The sequence below is a fragment of the Pan paniscus genome, chromosome 6, assembly GCF_029289425.2.
Source record: "Pan paniscus chromosome 6, NHGRI_mPanPan1-v2.0_pri, whole genome shotgun sequence".
Lineage (NCBI taxonomy): Eukaryota > Metazoa > Chordata > Mammalia > Primates > Hominidae > Pan > Pan paniscus.
Window position 1 is genome coordinate 172,231,040 of NC_073255.2, and position 19,872 is coordinate 172,250,911.

Here is a 19,872-nt window from a genome sequence, read left to right on the forward strand (position 1 = left end):
AAAATTCATTTGATAAAAGTTAAACTTATCAAATAAAAAAGAACAAAAAACCTAACACATCAAATTTAAAGAAAGTTCAGGATAGAATAAAATCCCCAAATTATATTTATTAATATGATTTTCTGACAGGCCATAACAAAATATAATCACCTGATTATATGATGATATGGTGATATGAAGATCACCATATCAGAATGAGACTCTCTACTGAAGACTATAAATTTATTTAAGCATTGACACAATATAGTTTACCCAAAACCATAATGAGATGGAAGATAGGAGATGACTGGTCTCCTAAGATGAGTAAGATTCTGAATATGGGATACTCCCCATTCATTTACAGGATTTAAATGACTTTAGTGATTCCTGGAACTAGATATCCTTGAATATCTGTGTCCCCAACACACAAGGCTTCCTTCAGATAACACCCACTTTCCCTTTTATAGTATTTTCCCCCTAATTATATCAAGGGGGACCTCAATTAGGTAATCAGAGCCTTTTAAAACCTAAAATCCCTTAATTTTCTCTTTAATAAGGAAAGTATTCCCTGGGCTCAGAGTAGTCTGCAAATCACCATAAAAGGTGAACCCATCAAAAAGCCAGTCTGAAGTGTTACCAGGGAAAAGTAGGCAGCAAGCATTCAAACCCAGAAATTGTGACTCAACATTTCCCATACAGCTAAACAATTCTGCATAAATGACAGACCTTGTCAACAAGGCTTTTGCCTGAAAAAGATCTAAAATGAAAAGAGAAGATCAACTGATAAGAAGGTAAGATGTCTGACTATCAATATCAATACTTACGTATCGTACCTCTGCAATGGTGTCACTTTGTTCTTATTTTTATCAACTGAACCCGTAGATAGCTGAAGAAAATTGGGATTTAATTTATATAATTCTTGAAGTAGCTTCTGTTCATATTCTTGGTGTTTACCCGCCTAATGAAAGAAGAAATTAAAACTGCAGTGGGATTCACAAAATGGCTGGTATAAAATACTGAACAATCTTCTGAATTATTAAATATATTTTAAATAAAATAAATAAGATTTTTAAAAAATAAAATATTAAATAAATTTTAAATAAATTTTTAAATAAAACAAGTAAGAGAAACCTGTGAGGATATCACAAAACTTCTAGATCAATGAAAGTCATTCCAACAAAATTATATGACATATATCTGATAAATTAAATTAAGGCATTTCATCAACCCATTTATTGTACAGAAAAGCATATTAAGGGAAGAACATTTTTGCTAGCTCAAAAAGTGTAAGGTCCACATTAAGCCTACTTCCAAGTCTTTCATGTAAGAATTAAGTCTTGTAACACTGAGTTTTCTGAAAATCAGCCAAAATTCATCAGTCTCCTTTTTAATTTGGAGATTAGCACTTGAAGTAATACATAGATGAACAGTTTTACCATATTCTTCATTATCTTGACACTAAGTAAAACTTCCATGAATTAGTTTTTGCTTTCTCTTTTCTTCTATGGTTATCAAAAGTAAAATAAAAATTAATGTATTTTAAACTCTAGACCCAGGGTCAGCAATTTACAGCCAGTTGCCTGTTTTTATAAATAAAGTTTTACTGGAACATGGTCATGCCCATTCATTTACATATTGTATTTGGCTGCCATTCTGCTACAAAGGCAGAGTGTAGTAGTGCAACAGAGGCAGAGTAAAGTAGTTGTGACAGAAGACTACATACATAGCTGAGAAATCCTAAAATATTTACTAACTGGCCTTTACAGAAAAAGTTTGCCAACCTCTGCTCTATACACAAAAGAATGCTATGCTTACTCTAGCTGGGTAGGTGTACATCAAAAGGCAATGTCACAAATATTATGGGAAAAATTAGGCAAAGATTGCCTGTGGAAGCTAATTAGACACAAAAATCAATGATAATGAACTTACTTTGAGTAATGTTTTACTATTTGCATGTATATCTAGACTGGAAGAATAGTTTTACTTACCTTCAGGGATGTTAATTTTTTTAAATTATGGTCTAAATAGATGTTATGCAACAAAACCAAAACGGAACAAATCAAAACAATAACAAGTGAGGGCAATTGCACTTAACTGAGCATAATTGTGTCATATATACTGCACAATGCATCGTTCCCTGTTCTGAGAGGCCACTTGCTTGTTTCAATTGGACCTATAAATATTTCCTATGGCACTAAATTTTGAGTTACGCAGTAACAAGGAAAGATTTTCTGATTTTTGCCATAAAATTTATTCAAATTTCTTTCCTACATCAAGAAAGTGTTTTAACAACAACAACAAAAAATCCCCTTTTAAAGTAATTTTAAACTCAGCTAAAGAAGAGCAAGATAAATTCAGGACAACATTATGAAATTAGTTTTAAATTATTTTTAAAAATACATTAGATGTGAAATTTACATTTTTAAAACATGAAAAGTCTTGAAAATTATTTCTGGAATCAATACTTCAGGAGATACGGCTTTCACTAATATCTGTGGAAAGCCACAAAGAGCTCAACTTGATATTAAAATGACTCTACAGGGGCAGTTCATAAAGACAGGTTAAATCCCATTACAAACAAGTTCCAAAGGACAGCCCATACATTTTATTTTATTGTTTAATATTACTTTAAATGAGATCAACTGGGTGGGACTTGTAAATTCTGATAGACAAATTGATAGGAAATATGAATAAAGTATACCCTCTACTAATTAAAATTTAGTTTGAAATTTTGAAATGGTTCTACCTTAGATTTCATTCAAGAAGGTTTCATCCAAAAAACAAACAAAAAAAGCATTAAGAAATCAGTTAAGTCATCTGTCCTTATTAAATATCAGATAGACCTTATTTTAACATTGTTTTTGAATCATAAAGACCATACTGTCAAGAAAACTCTGATGTATTTATTATAATGGGATTTAATCTGTACTAGCTCCAAGTCAAAAAAGGTAATACTCCATTTAACAATCTTTTCTTAAAGGAGCCCCTACCAGACTTTCTCTAGTTTGACCTGGAGAATGAAAGGTAGCAATGAATGCCCCCCACCTTCTAAATGAGAAGTATTCCTGAAAAGTCCACAGCAACAATCTGAAGTCCTCATCTACAATAGGGAAGTGCAGCATTGTGCTTTGGTATAATCCTCATTTAATATGTCGTATGGTCAACATTTTTACTTGTTAAGGCATGTTTATACTACAAATTGAAAGGAGACAGGAGAAGAGGAAATGTAAAAAAGAACATAGGATATTAAGCCTTCAATTCACCCTTTACAGGATACTGATTCAGTGGACACTTTCATGGGGAGAATAATTTTGTAAAAATAATATTAGTTTATCAGTATCATTTGACAGAGTATTATTTTCTAGCAAGCTCTGTAAAGAGTATAGATTGGTTTAACAAATAATTACAATATCCCACTTAGCTTTCATTTTGTTGACATTCCCCTTAAAATAGCATTTCCCAAAGTGTTTTCCTGGTCAACTAAGTTCTGGTTGTAAATTCCCTTCATGGATATGTATTAGCATATTAAGGACTCTGAGAAGTCTTAAAGCAAAGAAACCTGTTCATCTTCATTAATCTAGCATTTCAAACTTAGTTGACCACAGACACATTTTTATTGTAACAATATCCTGCAGAACTGACCTTCCATTAAACACTTCATTTGGCAAATGCTACTTTAAAGTAATATCAGTTTTTACAAAATCAAATCCTTAGTTTTTGCTTTTGCAATGTTAACTAATAAAAAAAAAAGTACTCCCTTTTCTGCAAAGTTGATAATTCACATGACTTTACTACCTGCATTTCCTCTTTTGTGAAGCTGGCCGCCTCATCCCCCAATTCATGAAGATACATGCAGTCAGGTTTTGGACACTGCATATTCTTTAAGAAGTAACTGCAGTATTTTGTTGTACCTAGAGATGCCTGCAGGAGGAAGAGGGGTAAAGGAAAAGAAGACTCAATGTGAACTGACAACATAATGAGAATCTCCATGTTTAGTGTTTTCAAGTCACCTAAAATGAGGCACAAACATGACAAAACAAAAAGTATGGCTGCAAATACTAGAGAACTAAACTATTATTAGCAGGATTTATTATAGATGAGGCTCATTTGGAAGAACTAAAGGAAACATCTGTCTATGGTTTCCAAAACTTGAACACCCAAATCTTCCCTAGATATAAGGAGAGGAGATAGACAAAAAAATCTGTTCCATGTTATGAGTGGTTAGACACATAAGAAGGCAAATTCCTTTTTCTAATTATGCCATCCTTCTTCCACTAACAGTAAAGCTTTGCTTAGTGGGACTCTTCACTGAAACTGGAATCAATGTCCATATATTTAAGGACTACCTATTTCTGAAGAAAATAATGGTTCTATTTTCACAAAATAAGATATATGTAAAAATGCAATATTTTAAAAGATTATCCCCGATAATGAATGTGTTTATTCCTATCTGGTAAAAGAGGACCCTACAGAAACCAGCAGTAAACTAATTAGCTATAATAGATGGTATGGACCCTAAGACAGACTCTTCAAATTAACTGTCAAATTTAATATATAAATGCACAGTTCTCCTCTACTTACTATATTTTATCTCATCTTCCTCAGGAAAAAAAAAAAAAAAAAAAGAATCAAGAGGACTATATTACCTTAAGTGTTCTGCCATCTACTACCACATTGTTGACACACTGTATGGCTCTGAGAGCGTCTTCTGACCGGATATAGGTTACATAAGCACTGGCACTTGGACCCTAAAGTGAAAACATCCCATTCCACTGTTATTAGTTAAAAATTAAACAATACTAAAAAAATTCTACTGCAACCTAGGGAATTCTAAAGACCCTGACTACTACTATTACTAATGACAATAATTAGTAGTAGTAGTGGCAGTTTTGATTAAACACTAAACTAGCTCATTTGAAAGTAATAATACTCAATGAATTTTATCTGATTTTAAGAATACTGTAATATATGTGAATAAAATATTACTTTGGCTTGGGATTTATTTTTTTAGACAGTCATTTGACAGGCTTGTCAAGGTTATAAAAAAATTAAAATTTAGATTAAAAATAAGATTTAAAGACTATGTCAAATTACATTCTGAAAAATAAATGCAATCTGGAAAACTATTCTATCTGATAACATCAGCATAACAAAGACACTATTAAGTTTTCAATATCTGAAAATATTACAGATTAGAAATCACTATCTAATCCTTATCTATTTATCACATTGCCTGATAACAGACTCACCTCCCCCTCCCTTTCACTCCATCACTAAATGTTTGTTTTACTATTTCCCTCTTAATTGTTAAGTCCTGGAAGGGTCAAATAAGCAGCAAAAAATCCCCCACCCCACCAACAGAGGTCACTACATTGCTTAAGTCCCTGTCCCTCAAGCTTTCTAATCAGAGAGAGCAAAGTTTCCTTTGGAACAGCCCAGGTCAAGCCCAGACCATAGGGAGGAAAGGCAAAAATCCCTAAAATTAGTTACCTGTGAGCCTGCATATGATGTGCTATTATTGATGACAACTTTATGTATTTTACCAAACTTCCCAAAATATTCTGGTCGTTTTAAAACCTATAAAAGAAGAAGAAATAAGGTATAAACTGTCCCCATTTTCAACAACTTTATCCTTATAATGGAGACATTCATCATCCCTCTTCAGCAAAAGGAAAAAAATAATTTTTAAAGTTTTCTAATAAATGTCACTACCTCCTAATTGCAGGTTGTGTAGCTAACCTATAGGAAATCAAAAGAGTTTAAAAGCTATTTTTTTTCTTGACCCACTGAATAGAAACTGAGACTCACTAAATTTGGTATTATCTACTATGTTCTAATAACTGCTCCAATAATCTATGGGATCTTACCTGTACAGTATTCTTAAACACAAAACAGATCAAAGATCTTAACTACATTGCCATTAAGAGATGATCCTTACACGAAAGCAATTCTTCAAAAACAATGACCAAAATTATGTATTAAAGGTAAAGACAGAATTGAAAGAACAGACATAAAGACAGTCTTTACTCATAAATCTATTGTATATAACACTGTTTATAAATCACAAATTTCAAATAACAGAGTGCCCACTCAACCCTCTATGCTTTATGATTTATCATTGTGCATACAGTTTCCTATGTCAATCAGTTTTACCATTTCTCATCTGTCTCATGAGGCTTTTCCCCCTACTTTTCCTGGTACGTAACATTTCGGAAACAAATTTACACATTTCTTTCTTTATTATCTGGTTACTTCTTGGTGGTACCTACGTACCTCATCTCCTTTACTTTGTGAACACTATATGCATTCTTTCAGCTTCTCTTACAAACTTAACCTTGGCTAATTTGACCAGTATGTAACTTGATAAAAAGACATCTCCCATAATTTGCAACTACCTCAAAATTCTGTTTTCCTACAATGTATCTTTAGACCTACTGTTCCTACAATCTCTCCAAATAGCAAGCTCTCTCCAAATGAAAGCTTTCTGCATGTAACTATTCAAGTGTGTGTAAAGTATTTCTTTCCATTCATATTTGATAATATTCTTACAGACTTATAATTTAGCTATTATGTTCTGCATTTGATAGGATCAAAGCTTCATGAATAAATCTACGGCGGGTGTATCATTAATTCTTAGTCTTCTACCTAATTAATAGAAAGTAATTAATCTTATATTTTATTTTAGGTGCTTGTAAGTATAAGGTAACTGTTATGTTTGCTGTAGCCAATTCTAATGGATTAGAAGGTGAGGTAATTACACTGAGTTTCAATCTTTTTTCCACCCAAAACCCCTGAGGGATATGATAGTAATAGTGGCTAACACAATGACCCTTAAGTCATCCGTAGCAAAGTCTCAGGGTTGATAAAGAGAGAAGAGCAGAGTTTGAAAAAGCTTTCTGGCTAGTGGAGTTTGGAACTGCATTCAATATTCCAGCTGGATGCATACCAACTCAGCAACCAGCATCATAGCTAAGATACCTGCTCCAAAGGGTTCAGTCAGGCCGGTCACAGGTTGTCCTGCATCAGCATCATAGGTTTAAGGCAGTAGTTCTCAATGAGGGAAGCACTCAAGGGGCAGTCTGGAAATTTGTGGAAACTTTTATTGGGAGAGACTGTTAAAGCGACTGGGAGAGTCTACTGGTGTTCAGTGGATGGGGACCAGAGATGTCTTTCAAGGCTCAGGCTAGCCCCGTACAACAAAGAATTGTCCTGCACAATTTCTGAATGCCCTGCAAGACATGCCTGAAGCTGTTTATTGAGCCAGAAACAAATTTCATATTATACGTAATTACAAAGTATTTTCCCAGCTTTGTTTAAAATTTTACTAAGAGTTATCTGAGAAAAATCACATTATTGATGTTTCATGGTACCTGAGTTGCCAATTCATACACCAGTAACAATCTGCATTTGTAGTTGTCACAGTCCATGATTTTACAAATAGGTGCAAGTATCTTATTTCTTTATTACATAGGATAAAATAGTACTTTAGAGCCTCAATATGTAAAGAAATCCTTCGATGATCTAGTTAAAAAGCAGATTCAGATCCAGCAGATCTGAGGCAGGGCTGAAGAGTTTGCCTAATAAGCTCTCCGGTGATATTAATGTTATGGGCCCAGAGGCCACACCTTGAATAGCAAGGTTCTAGAGTAGAAATGTACAAGCATTTATATGTACAAATAGTCTTTTTATAATTACTTTCCTTTTATTCCTTGTTTATATATACTTTTTCAAATTATGTGTGTAGACAAATTGTATTATCAAGAAGTCATTTCATGAAAGTCAAGGGGTGTTACATTAGTTTTTAAAAAGTGGACACTGAGTTGGATAAGGTTGAAGGCCACTGGTTTATGGAAACGTTTTCTGGCCAACGTTTGGGTATAACACCTTTATAACAACATGAGATTGGTATGTAATTATGATGACATGTTCACACCGCAGCCAGAATGGTACTGTCAAAGCACAAATCTAACCGTGTCACTCTGTTCTTAAGAACATTCAAAAGTTTTCCACTGCCTTTAGGATAAAGTGCAAACTCCTTAGCATGGTTAGAAAGTCCTTCATGATCCATTACCACTTACCTTGGCACCTTATCTCTCACCACTGCAATCTAATCTTCCAGCCAAACAAATCACTTGCAGATTGAGGTCTTTCTCATCCAGAAGCATTTGTATAGTTGCTGTGCCAGAAGCACTTTACCCCAAAGACAGCAGAGGGGTACGTACCTCCCTCCCAAGGTGGAATGCTATCCCTTGTGCCTTTACAGCACACAACACTTCTCATATTGTTACTTCCGTAAAAAGGAAGGTACTACTTATTTATCTACTACTACTTGTTTATCAGTATATGCTCAGTGTCTTAAGTAATGCCTGGCATATTGCAGGTACTCAATAAATGCTTACTGAAAAACTGAACTATCTTAGCATTAAACAAAAAGAATTACACGGATTTGTAACAATAGTGGGCCTCAAAGTATTAGCAAATGGCAAGTGGTTGATAAGAAATAGGCTGCCCAGGCAAGGGAAAAACAATGAATTTAAACTTTCCATATTAACTTGAACACTCTAGATTCTGCCTAAACAACTAGCAAAATAGTATTCTAGTGAACTAACAAAGGTTATGGAGAGTAGACAGAGCACCCTGTACATCGGCACATTATCTATATACTCAATGTCACGATGTCCTTCACAGTGGGCCAATTTTCCTACTAACATAGAAAATAAGAGGCCATGTGACAGAATTATAAATGTTCAAGGGCATGTCTAGTACCAAAATATCTTGTTATATATTCCTTGGGAAAACAGTCCAGTATTCACAGATACTACAGAGAAAAACAAAAACTTGGTAATCAGATGGATGAATGAGTGAATAAATGAATGGATGGATGAACAACATGCCAGTAATCAACACAGAATACACTGGAATAGGAACTGTAAGACCACGGGCAAGTCACTCAACTTCGGAACTGTAAGACCACGGGCAAGTCACTCAACTTCCTTTTGCCTCAGTTTCTTATTTGTAAAATGAAATGTTGTGTCTTTAAAGTCATAGTTCATCAAACAAGCTACTTTCCTGGGTTATCACATATACCCAGGGCACTCTTCTTTATGTGCTACCTAGATAACACCTATTAATTCTTCAAGCTGACCCTAATTATCCTTTCCTCAGAGAAGCTTTTTGTCAATCTCCACACTAGCTAAGTGTTCTATGTTCCCAAAAAGCTGTGTAATTTCCTTTTATAAATACTCAGCACACATGTAAGCACTTAAAATTCTGTCTTCCCTACCAGTCTGTGAGCTTGTGTCTGGCTTGCTAACTACTTCCCCCCTACCCACCCCCTGGCATCAAAATATCTAGCAAATGGTAGGTATTCAAGAATTAATTTGCAGAATAAATGAATTAGGTCCTCACAAATCTAAAATTTTAGGACTTAGAAGGTGATCATCATCACCTCTATCGTTGGCTCTAATTACCTTGTCTTCTAAGATCTTTTTTTTTTCTATCAACCAACAAATGAATACATTTGACAATCAATCTTGGTATGAAGCTTTTTGGTATGCAAAAATTATTTTCAAAATAAGCTTTAATTGTTCCTAAACTCTCCTATTCTGTTAATCAGAATTAGGTCAAATATCAAATTGTTCATCATCCAAAGATAAGTAAATTACAAGGATCCTTCTTTGACTTGAAAGTGACGCTAACAATTTGAACCTTCTTTTGAGTTTTCGAGTGAAGCCAACTTCACTAGAAGTTTTCCAAATACTAAAAAGGTTATAAAGACAAATTAAGAGAATTTTAAAAGATATTATTTAGAAGTGGTACTATTTAATAAAAAATAAAACACTTGTTTCTGGTCTTTCTGGACTTTCAAGAGAAATAAAGGAAAGCACCCATTTATTTTATTTAAGAAAATCCAATGTCCTCTCACCAAGAAAGAATTATTTCAAACATATAAAACTAGTAGAGTATATTTTTAAGTATACTTAGACTCATGATAAAGTACTCTCTTTCAGTAGTCACTACTTAGATTCATTTCCTTCAATATAATAGTTAAGATTAATCTTACTAGAGTTACTTGAAATGGAAATAAGAAATCTCTGTAAGTAAATAAAAAACACGATGGCTCACACCTGTACTCCCAGCACTTTGGGGGGCCGAGGCAGGTGGATCACTTGAGGTCAGGAGTTTGAGACCAGCCTAGTCAACATGGTGAAACCCCATCTCCACTAAAAATACAAAAAAAAAAAAAAAATTAGCTGGGCATGGTGGTGCACACCTGTAATCCCAGTTCCTCAGGTGGTGGAGACAGGAGAATCACTTGAACCCAGGGGGTGGAGGCTGCAGTGAGCTGAGATTGTGCACTGCACTCCAGCCTGGGCAAAAAACAAACAAACAAACAAAAAACCCTCTTATAAATCACATACCCAAAAGAGGTAGGAAACTTAGAATCCAAATATCATATTCAGTCTATGCCTTAATTTCATCCAAATTTTGGATGCTATTTCATATGCCTCCAGTACTACAGTTGATCAGATCCAAGATGTATTAATAAAAACAGGTACATCCATATCCAAGAGTTCTCAAATCAAGAAAAGTTCCATTCATTTACTGGAACTGCACGTCAGAAACGTGAAAGTAGATTCTAGGTTGGGCGCAGTGGCTCATACCTGCAATCCCAGCACTTTGGGAGGCCAAGGCAGGCAGATTGCTTGAGCTCAGGAGTTCAAGACCAGCCTGGGCAACGTGGCAAAACCCCATCTCTGCAAAAAATACAAAAATTAGCCAGGTGTGGTGATATGCACCTGTAGACCCAGTTACCTGGGGAGCTGAGGCACAAGAATCACTTGAGCCCAGGAGGTTGAGGCTGCAGTGAGCCATGATCATACCACTACACTCCAGTCTGGGTGACAAAGTGAGACCATGTCTCCAAAAAAAAAAAAAAAAGTAGATTCTAATCAGTAAGATTAGTAGGTGTAAATACTGGCATAAGTGCCCGTTGGTTAGAGGAGTATATAGAAGTGCCCTGTGGTTAGAAAAAAGGTAGCTCACACCTTTTTAACTCTATTTAATAGAGTTAAAAGATGGAGATAAAAGGATTAGTGCAAAGTTGAGATGTTGTTCAAGGAAACGATCAAAGGTGAGGTAGGATTCTCTCTGTCTGGGGAATAACCACTAGCTTAAAAAAAAAAGAGGGAGAACTGGCTACAGAAGGTGAGTCATACACCTAAAATGAGCTCTTTGCTGAACATTTCTTACTGAAGAAGTCTTTTTCTATATCAACTCTAGACCACTCCTTTGGATTTGGAAAGAACTTGATGTCCTGAGTATCATGTAACTAACGACTGCCAGCATCCCTGGACCTAGGTCATAGTAACTCTCGAGTTGCCTCCATGTTTATCATCCATGACAGATCCTTCTTACTAATGTCCCTGACTTTCGCAGGGTCAAAATCATTTTGTATTGATTTTGAAGCCCTGTATAGTTGCAACACATATAAACGCATCATCAATAAAGATTAACTATTTTTTTAATTAATTTTTACAAAAACAGACATTAGACTCCTTAAAGATCCTCCTTCTGGGGCCTTTAACACGCTCAGCCAATTCCCAAGGTTCCTATCTCCTTAAGCATGTTCACTACAATCTTTCCTCTGATTGGTACCATGCCGAGTATTACTTTAAATTCTTCTCAAGGATCTTTTGGAAGATCCCCCAAAACCAGCTCTCTCCTACCAAGTAAACACTCTGCCTGTCGATCAGCTTATATTTGCCTTCTCAACAATCTAGTCAGTATCTCATGGTATATCAGAAACTAAAAATTACCAGATGCATATCCAAGGGCCTCAAGGAAAGTATGAGTTTGACATTACTCTAACAAGGCTTGTGGTGGAAGAAGAGAAAAAAGAGGTACTAAGAAACAAGGTTATGCTCTCTCCTCCCCCGAATGAATGACAAAGAAATTGGGTCCTTTATTTCACATTACCAAATTCTCCCTCTTCCTCCAAACTGGCTTAAAATGAATAAGAATGATGATACAGTATAGCAATAGTTCTGAAAAATCAAGAATTACTACTTGGGCAGAATTTTTAAAATCTAGGTTACTAAAATCTCTAGTGAGTTCAAGCAACTGCACCTCCACTACTGGTTCTTATATAGACACAGAAAAGAGAAAAGAAACAGAGTATTCATGTCACATGTTAGCCTTAACAGCAAAATAGAATCATTATCCAATTTTCACAGATTGTCAGCACGTTAGAAATCTAGTTCAACTCCTTAGTTTTAGAACTGAAGAAACTGAAGCCAAGAAAGATTAAGACACTTGCCTAAGATCACGACTGGTCATTGGTTTCTTAGCAATTATTCAAAAGTAATTTCTTATTTTCTCCTTCAAGATATAATGTGTTCAGAGGAATCACACAATTGAGCAGGGTCAAATATTATTTCCAAGTAAGACAAGGAAACAGAAAAAATATCAAGATGACAAAGAAAACAAGAGGACTTACCTCTGGGTCTGCTAGGCGCTGAGATAAACCTACAACAAAGACGAGGTTTTTTTGTACGACACGTACACTAGCCAAATGTTTGCGATTTTCTGATATTTTCTGTTTTCTCTCATTTTGTTTCTGTTTTTTCTCATTCTTTATCCTTTGCAGCTCTTCCTGGGAGAGTGGTTTATAAACTGCTGGGTCTTCTGGATATGGCTTTAAGCATGAAACAAACATAGACGTTAGCATTAAATTAAAAAAATAAAAAAAACTGCGTAAGTAATTATCTGATTCTTGGTGGTGGGTATGTGGTTATCTGTTACATTCCCCCTTTATCAGAATGTTTTAACTGCTTAAAAAATTTTTTTATTTAATAAAAGACAAATGTTAAATAAAATAGTTCTAATAAAAAATTTTTTGGAGCTTAGCACAGACCACTTTTAGTGCTAAAACATCTACGGTTTAAAGGCAAAACAACAACAAACCAATCTTGATATTCCCTGCAGTGTCCAACAGAGTTTATGGGAAGATTAAGCCTCTAAGGTGCTATGTAAGAGGCAAGGAGTGTAAGTTCTTGCATCTAAATGTGGGTTTTACATATTATAATTAACAAATATTTAATGAAAACCTACTATGTGCTAGGAGATTAATGAAGTTACACGTTTGTTCTTAAAGCAATTATTACTGTGCCTGGAACATAGTAATCTCTCAGTATAATACTAGCAATCACACTGTTGTGTGATCTTTTCTTTCTTAGCATTTTGATACCATTTTCATTCCTACTACTAATGCCAGGGCTACCAAATGAGGGCTCTGGAGACAGAATGCTGGCACTGAATCCTAGCTCAGCCATTATTATCTAAGTGACTTTGGTAAAGTCATATGACCTTTCTACCTCAGTCTTCTCATCTGTAAAATGGAAACTACAGTACTTTATTTATTCACCTATAAAGTGATTAACACTGTGTCCTACATATAAGTATTCAAAAGTCAATTATTACTACTAAAAACAAATAGTTAATGATAAATGGAAGATGCGGCACATTATTTTTTTCTTTTCTTCCCTCCCCCCAGACCCGTGCACACACAACACCAACATAGGGGCACATTAAATGCCATAATATTTTAAACTGGATAGGAAGAAATTCCAGGGATGGAAACTCAACTGGTAGGGAAATTGGCACCTATCAGAATACAAGAGTGGGCAACAACAGAAATAATGCCAAACCAAAAAAAAAAAAAAACCAAAAAGGGTGGAAACAAGGAAGGGTGGAAGAAATAGCTACAAGCCTGACATTTTGCTATGACTTTAAAGTAAAGTTAACTTCCATCTCTTCATATATAAGTGTTAAAAAAAAAAAAAAAAACCTCTCAAATTTGTGAACATACCCAGAGTAACGCTGACGGCAATTAAGAAAGTGAGATTTCACCTTATATTCCACAACTTTTACTAGTATATACCCTGAGGTCTCCAAGAACCCTATTCTTTCCCTTTTATTCCCACTTTCAATTTTAACTTACTGCTTTTTAAGGAAACTTAATACTCTTCATAGTTTACCTTATTATCAATGAATTAGAGCTGGTGACCCCAAAAAGATTCAGGCTTAATCCTTAACAGTTTGGTAGGATGTAAACACCCATACCACTTGATTCCCACATTAAGAATCTGGATCTTTGAGTTAGTGGATCCTATTTGGCATACTCCAACTTATTTGTGAGTGGAAGGCATACAAAGCAGCTTGCTTAGTAATTTACCTGATTTTGGTATGATTTTAGGACTTTCTCCAGGATCAAATATAAATTTAGTATGATTTCAGAAGCTCAATAAATATTTGCCAAGCAAACATCAAAAGCTACTCTCCAGAATTGAAAACTCAGCATTTCTGTGTTTTAAAAGCCACCAAAACAAACAAACAAACACACACACACACACACACACACACACACACTTTTTAATTAAAACATAAATTATTTCTTGCATTTTAATTTAAGGAACCAAACAATTAAAGATCTATTAAGGTAAGTTCAGTTCCTCAATCAATTACGTAGTCATCCAAATTTAAGTTTTTTCTTAATGCCTTCCTCTCAAAACTTCCTTCTCCACTTACTTTTCTGTACCTACATTAATTATCTCCTTCAAATCTTAATCTATCTGCCTGGATGATTTTAATCCCTTGAAGCTATTTGGAGCTCTAAAGGCACAAATGTAAAAAGATATAAAAGTGAACTATATATTAACTAATTAAAACACTTTTCTATAAGATAACTTAAATTTTTCATTTGCACCTAGAAAAGCTGTTTTCTACCCCAGAATTCCTGGGGTAGTTCCTTCTGAAGTGTTTACAATTAAGTTCATTTGAGGCCAGGCGCGGTGGCTCACACCTGTAATTCCAGCACTTTGGGAGGCTGAGGTGGGTAGATCACTCGAGGTCAGGAGTTCAAGACCAGCCTGGCCAACATGGTAAAACCACGTCTCTACCAAAAATATTTTTAAAAATTAGCCGGGTGTGGTAGCATGAGCCTGTAATCCCAGCTACTTGGGAGGCTGAGGCAGGAGAACTGCTTGAACCTGGGAGGCGGAGGTTGCAGTGAGCTGAGATTGTGCCACTGCACTCCAGCCTGGGCGACACAGCCAGACTCCTTCTCAAAAACAAACAAACAAATAAACAAAAAAAACAAACAAGTTCATTTGAAAGCTGTTGCTCTTAACTGACATCTAAAACACCGATGCTCCACTGCCTGAATGGATCAAACACATGGATTGCTCCTAGTTTTGTTTCAAAGTATAGTTGATGCACTGCCTTTTACCAGTCCATAAACAAGGAAAGTACAAAAACTGAGATAAGCGTTCAGAAACTCTCAGAGCAACTGACACTACCCCAACATTCAGGTCCATCACCAGTGGACTCTGCAGAATAAGATATTTTTCAATGTAGTCGAACATATGACACAAGCAAAATATTAGCCATGCATAATAGCACTCTATATCAGTCTTCAACAGAGAGGGGAAAAGAAAGAAAAGAAAAAATCTGGTTCTTCATCACAGACAGCGTAAGAAGCAATGATGTAACTTTTCTGGGACCTAGATTTTTCTGAGAACTGGCAGAATGTGACAAACACCCTCAAGCTGTTTCCTTTGTTAGCATTCTATGAGGTTGTATAAAATACTGATTAAACATGAGGCAAAGTCATGTAATATTTGAAAATACATGAACACAAAAAAATTGAGGGAGAGTGACAAGTAAGAAAAATCAGGTTGCAATATCAACTCTTATCAAGTATATTACTGATGCACCATCACGTTGAGCATATAACACTGAGTTATATTGTTCTCTTAGTCTTTTTGCTATGTTATTCCAAGTTCTGTTCCTATGGAAATATATTTCCATCAGGCTTCAAAGTCAACGTTGTTGGAACATAACTGCTACATAATACAAAAGATACAAACACAGAAGAACATGAGACAGAGTATTCTACTACAATTTACCCTCCAAATATATCTTATTCCAGTACCTTAAAAGAAGTTATAAATACTAGTTGTTTAATCTTAACACCTGAAAAATATAAAATATGCTAACCACAAATAGCAAATGCATAATCAAAAGGTTTATTAACTTCAACTTGTCCAAAAGTTTTATTAAAACATTGGAAAAGCATGTATTCCAAAATAGTTCCTCCTCCATTACAAATCCTTCACTACACACACCACCATATATATCTACTGCACAAACCCAAGGTCAGAATATCAATAAACTAACACAATAAAATAAGGATGAGAGGTAGACTATAAAGATGGGAGGGCTGGGTGTGGTAGCTCACACCTGTAATTCCAGCACTTAGGGAGGGTGAGGTAGGAGGATTGCAAGACAGCCTGAGCAACACAGTGAGACCCCCATCTCTACAAAAAATAAAAAAAATTATCCAGGCATGGTGGTGTGCACCTACAGTCACAGCTACTTGGGAGGCTGAGGCAGCAGGGATGCTTGAGCACAGGAGTTCAAGGCTGCAATGAACTACAATGGCATCACTGTGCTCCAGCTTGGGTGACAAGGCAAGACCCTATTTCAAAAAAAGGGGGGGAAATGAAGAAACCAAACACGAATAACTGCAGACAGTGAGACTCACAAAGCTAATAGTACTAGCACTAAAAATGGATATAAAGAAAAATACAAAGGCTGGGCACGGTGGCTCACGCCTGTAATCCCAGCACTTTGGGAGGCCAAGGCGGGCGGACCACAAGGTCAGGAGATCGAGACCATCCTGGCTAACACAGTGAAACCCCATCTCTACTAAAAATAAAAAAAAATTAGCTGGGTGTGGTGGCGGGCACCTGTAGTCCCAGCTACTCGGAAGGCTGGAGCAGGAGAATGGCATGAACCCAGGAGGCAGAACTTGCAGTGAGCCGAGATCGTGCCACTGCACTCCAGCCTGGGTGACAGAGCAAGACTCTGTCTCAAAAAAAAAAAAAAGAAAGAAAGAAAAATACAGGCTGGGTGCAGTGGCTCATGCCTGTAATCCCAGTACTTTGGGAGGCCGAGACATGTGGATCACCTGAGGTCAGGAGTTTGAGACCAGCCTGGCCAACATGGTGAAACCCTGTCTCTACTAAAAATACAAAAATGAGCCAGGCGTGATGGCAGGTGCCTGTAATCCCAGCTACTCAGGAGGCTGAGGCAGGAGAATCGCTTGAACCCGGGAGATGGAGGTTGCAGTGAGCGGAGATCACGCCACTGTACTCCAGCCTGGGGAACAAGAGTGAAACTCCATCTCAAAAAAAAAAAAAAAAAAAAAAAAAAAAAGGAAAAATATATCTGATCAACTTTTTGACTAAAACACATGTTAAATTTCTAGGAATATAGCATCAAATGAAAAGTTACAAGCAGAAAATTTCTCTTTAAACATACTATTGTGTATTACATATCAAACTAATGCAAAATAGGTTGCCTATGGAGAAGTATTTAGATATAACACTATTTTTAATAGTTATAAACTGCCAAATTACTAGTTAACATGGTTTGCAGTTTCTAGTGTAATTACTTAATTTCTTCCATATGTGTAGTTATGTTTCCACTTTTATTCCAAATGCTATTTACATGTGCCTTCTCTTTACTTTTTATTAAACTTGCTAAGACTTAAATTATTTTATTGGTCTTTTCAGAGAACCAGCTCTAATCTTTATTGAAAAACTTTTTTTTTTCCTATTTCACAAAATTCTGTTTACTCACTCCCTTCCACTGTCACAGGGCTTATTCTTTTTCTGATTTCTTTTTCTGATCCCTTCCACTGTCATAGTACTCAGTCTTTTTCTAATTTTTGTTGTTTTCTAATAAATGTATTCACAGCTTTAGCTTTTCTGCTACATACCACTTTGGCCTTATGCCAGATATTCAGAAATCATGTTCCAAGTATTGATTCAGAATAATTTGTAATTTTCTTTTTGATCTCTTTAAACCAAGAGTTATGGAAGACCATAATTTATGTATTACAGGTAAATGAACTTTTAAAAAATCCTTTTGCTGTTAATATCTAATTTGATTATACTATTTTTTTAGGGTTCTAGTTTCCAGTAATGGAGAGCTAATTAACCCTTTTACTAAAAACCATGAAAAATACAACATAAAATTTTTTTTTTTCTTCTTACTAACATCCTAAAAATCTATACTGGAAAAATCCCAAGCCAATTTTTGGTTAAAAGTAAAAATTCAGAGGCTAAACAGAAAATCTGATTAACAATAAATGGGGTAGGGAGAGAAAGAGCTAAGGAGAAAGAACATTCAAAGCCCAACACCAGCCCATGGTAGTCTTTGGCAAGATAGGTTCCATGATAAGCTGAGATACAGCCCACCTCCAAACGGTGGGCTCAGGATAAGAACAAATTACAAACCAGAGGATAGTCTCGGGGTAAGAACAAACTACAGAAAGGTCAGACTAAGGTAAGAAAAAAGAAAAAGTAGGTAGGGGAAAATCATCCTGGAGAAATTGTTGAAATCAACCCTAGGGAAGAGTTGCAGCATGGAGATACATTGCTTGGCTAGACCAAAAACCTTTAAGCACATGGCAGCCCTAATGCCAATGCTTACAGGACCCAGCAGAAGCCAAATTGAAGCCTCTCTAGAGAGGTGCAAATCCACACTAGTCCTTGGGGAACCTTACAAATAATTTTCTCAATGACAATAACAAGGAAGCAGCCACATTAACCAAACACAAAGAAAATACAACAACATGAGCATCAATAAGCAGAAACATAGCCCACAGACTTCAGTCACTGGAATTACTGGACAAAGATGTTTTTAAAAAATAATGCTTATTTGTTTAAAAAATATATAACCTTGAAAATACCTACAGGGTATAATAATCTATTTTAAAATAACAGCAAGAGAAAAAAAAGAGCAAACATTACTTCTAGGTATGGAAAACACAAAACCAATAGTTAAAAACTCAACAGACATATTTAGTGGCAGATTGGATCCAAAAGAAGCTATTCGCATATGAGGACAGGTCAGAATAAATCATTTACTAAGGTATGAAGGAGAAAGAACATACAGAAAAGAGATTAAGAGACATAGAAGACAGTGAAAAAAAATCTGAAAAATATTTAATCAGAGTCACAGAGGAGAAGAAAGAGAAAAAAGGTAGTATCTGAAGAGATAATAGCTTAATTTTTATCTTGAACTAAGGAAATTCACCAGCCACAGATTTAAAAAGTCTCCCAAGGAGGATAAATTTTTAAAATACACAAGGGAGATTTACTTTTTGGAACTGGCTAATTTTTCCATTGTGGCCTGTTTTTTGACCACTGCTCTTGTATTTAACGTTGTGACAAATTTATCTGTACAAAGTTATACACACACACATACACACACACATCTTGCTAATTCTGTTATTCAAATTCTCCATTTTCTTTTCATTGTCTACTTCATCTATTTCTAAAATACAGAAGGGGAAGTCTCTCCATTATAAATATGGATGTCAGTTTCTCCTGGTGTTTATAATGGCTCAATATACTTCAAAGTTGTACTGTTAAGTAAAGATTCATGACTTTGTGGAACTTTTGCCCTTTTAAAATGTGTTTGATCTTGAATTTCATTATGACTAATATCAGTACTATTATATCTTCTTTCCTATGATTTCCATTTGCCCACTGTATCATTTTTCCCTCCTTTCATTGATATTTTTCTTGAATATGCTTCTAGTCAATTGGTTCTACAAGTTTTGTTAGGAAAAAGAGCAGTCCCCCATTTTCCCTCCTCCTCTGCAACCAGTTGCCTCTTCCTAGAAATAATCATGTTGACTCTTTTAGATGATTCTTTGTCATTTACTACCATATCTCTAAATAATACATTCATACTGCTACTTCTTGATTTCTCAGTTTTAGATATCATCACATTATGCAACTTGAAGATTTAGCCCTG

The 19,872-nt window shown here is 35.4% G+C and overlaps 1 protein-coding gene across 12 annotated transcripts in view; it reads right to left on the reverse strand.

The window, feature by feature from the left end:
• Positions 1-19,872, reverse strand: part of CNOT4 (CCR4-NOT transcription complex subunit 4) — a 149,637-nt gene that overhangs the window by 47,934 nt on the left and 81,831 nt on the right. For 6 of the 12 annotated variants that reach the window (XM_003813438.5, XM_003813437.4, XM_055115403.2 and 3 more), the window contains 5 exons: positions 12,479-12,676; positions 5,470-5,556; positions 4,626-4,727; positions 3,775-3,900; positions 813-937 (listed from right to left, as the gene is read on the reverse strand). In XM_003813438.5, coding sequence (XP_003813486.1) covers positions 813-937; positions 3,775-3,900; positions 4,626-4,727; positions 5,470-5,556; positions 12,479-12,676 — 638 coding nt within the window. Of the gene's footprint in view, positions 1-803; positions 938-3,774; positions 3,901-4,625; positions 4,728-5,469; positions 5,557-12,478; positions 12,677-19,872 lie in introns of all 12 variants that reach the window. The other 6 variants (XM_008965995.4, XM_008965997.5, XM_055115404.2 and 3 more) reach the window with 1 other exon arrangement.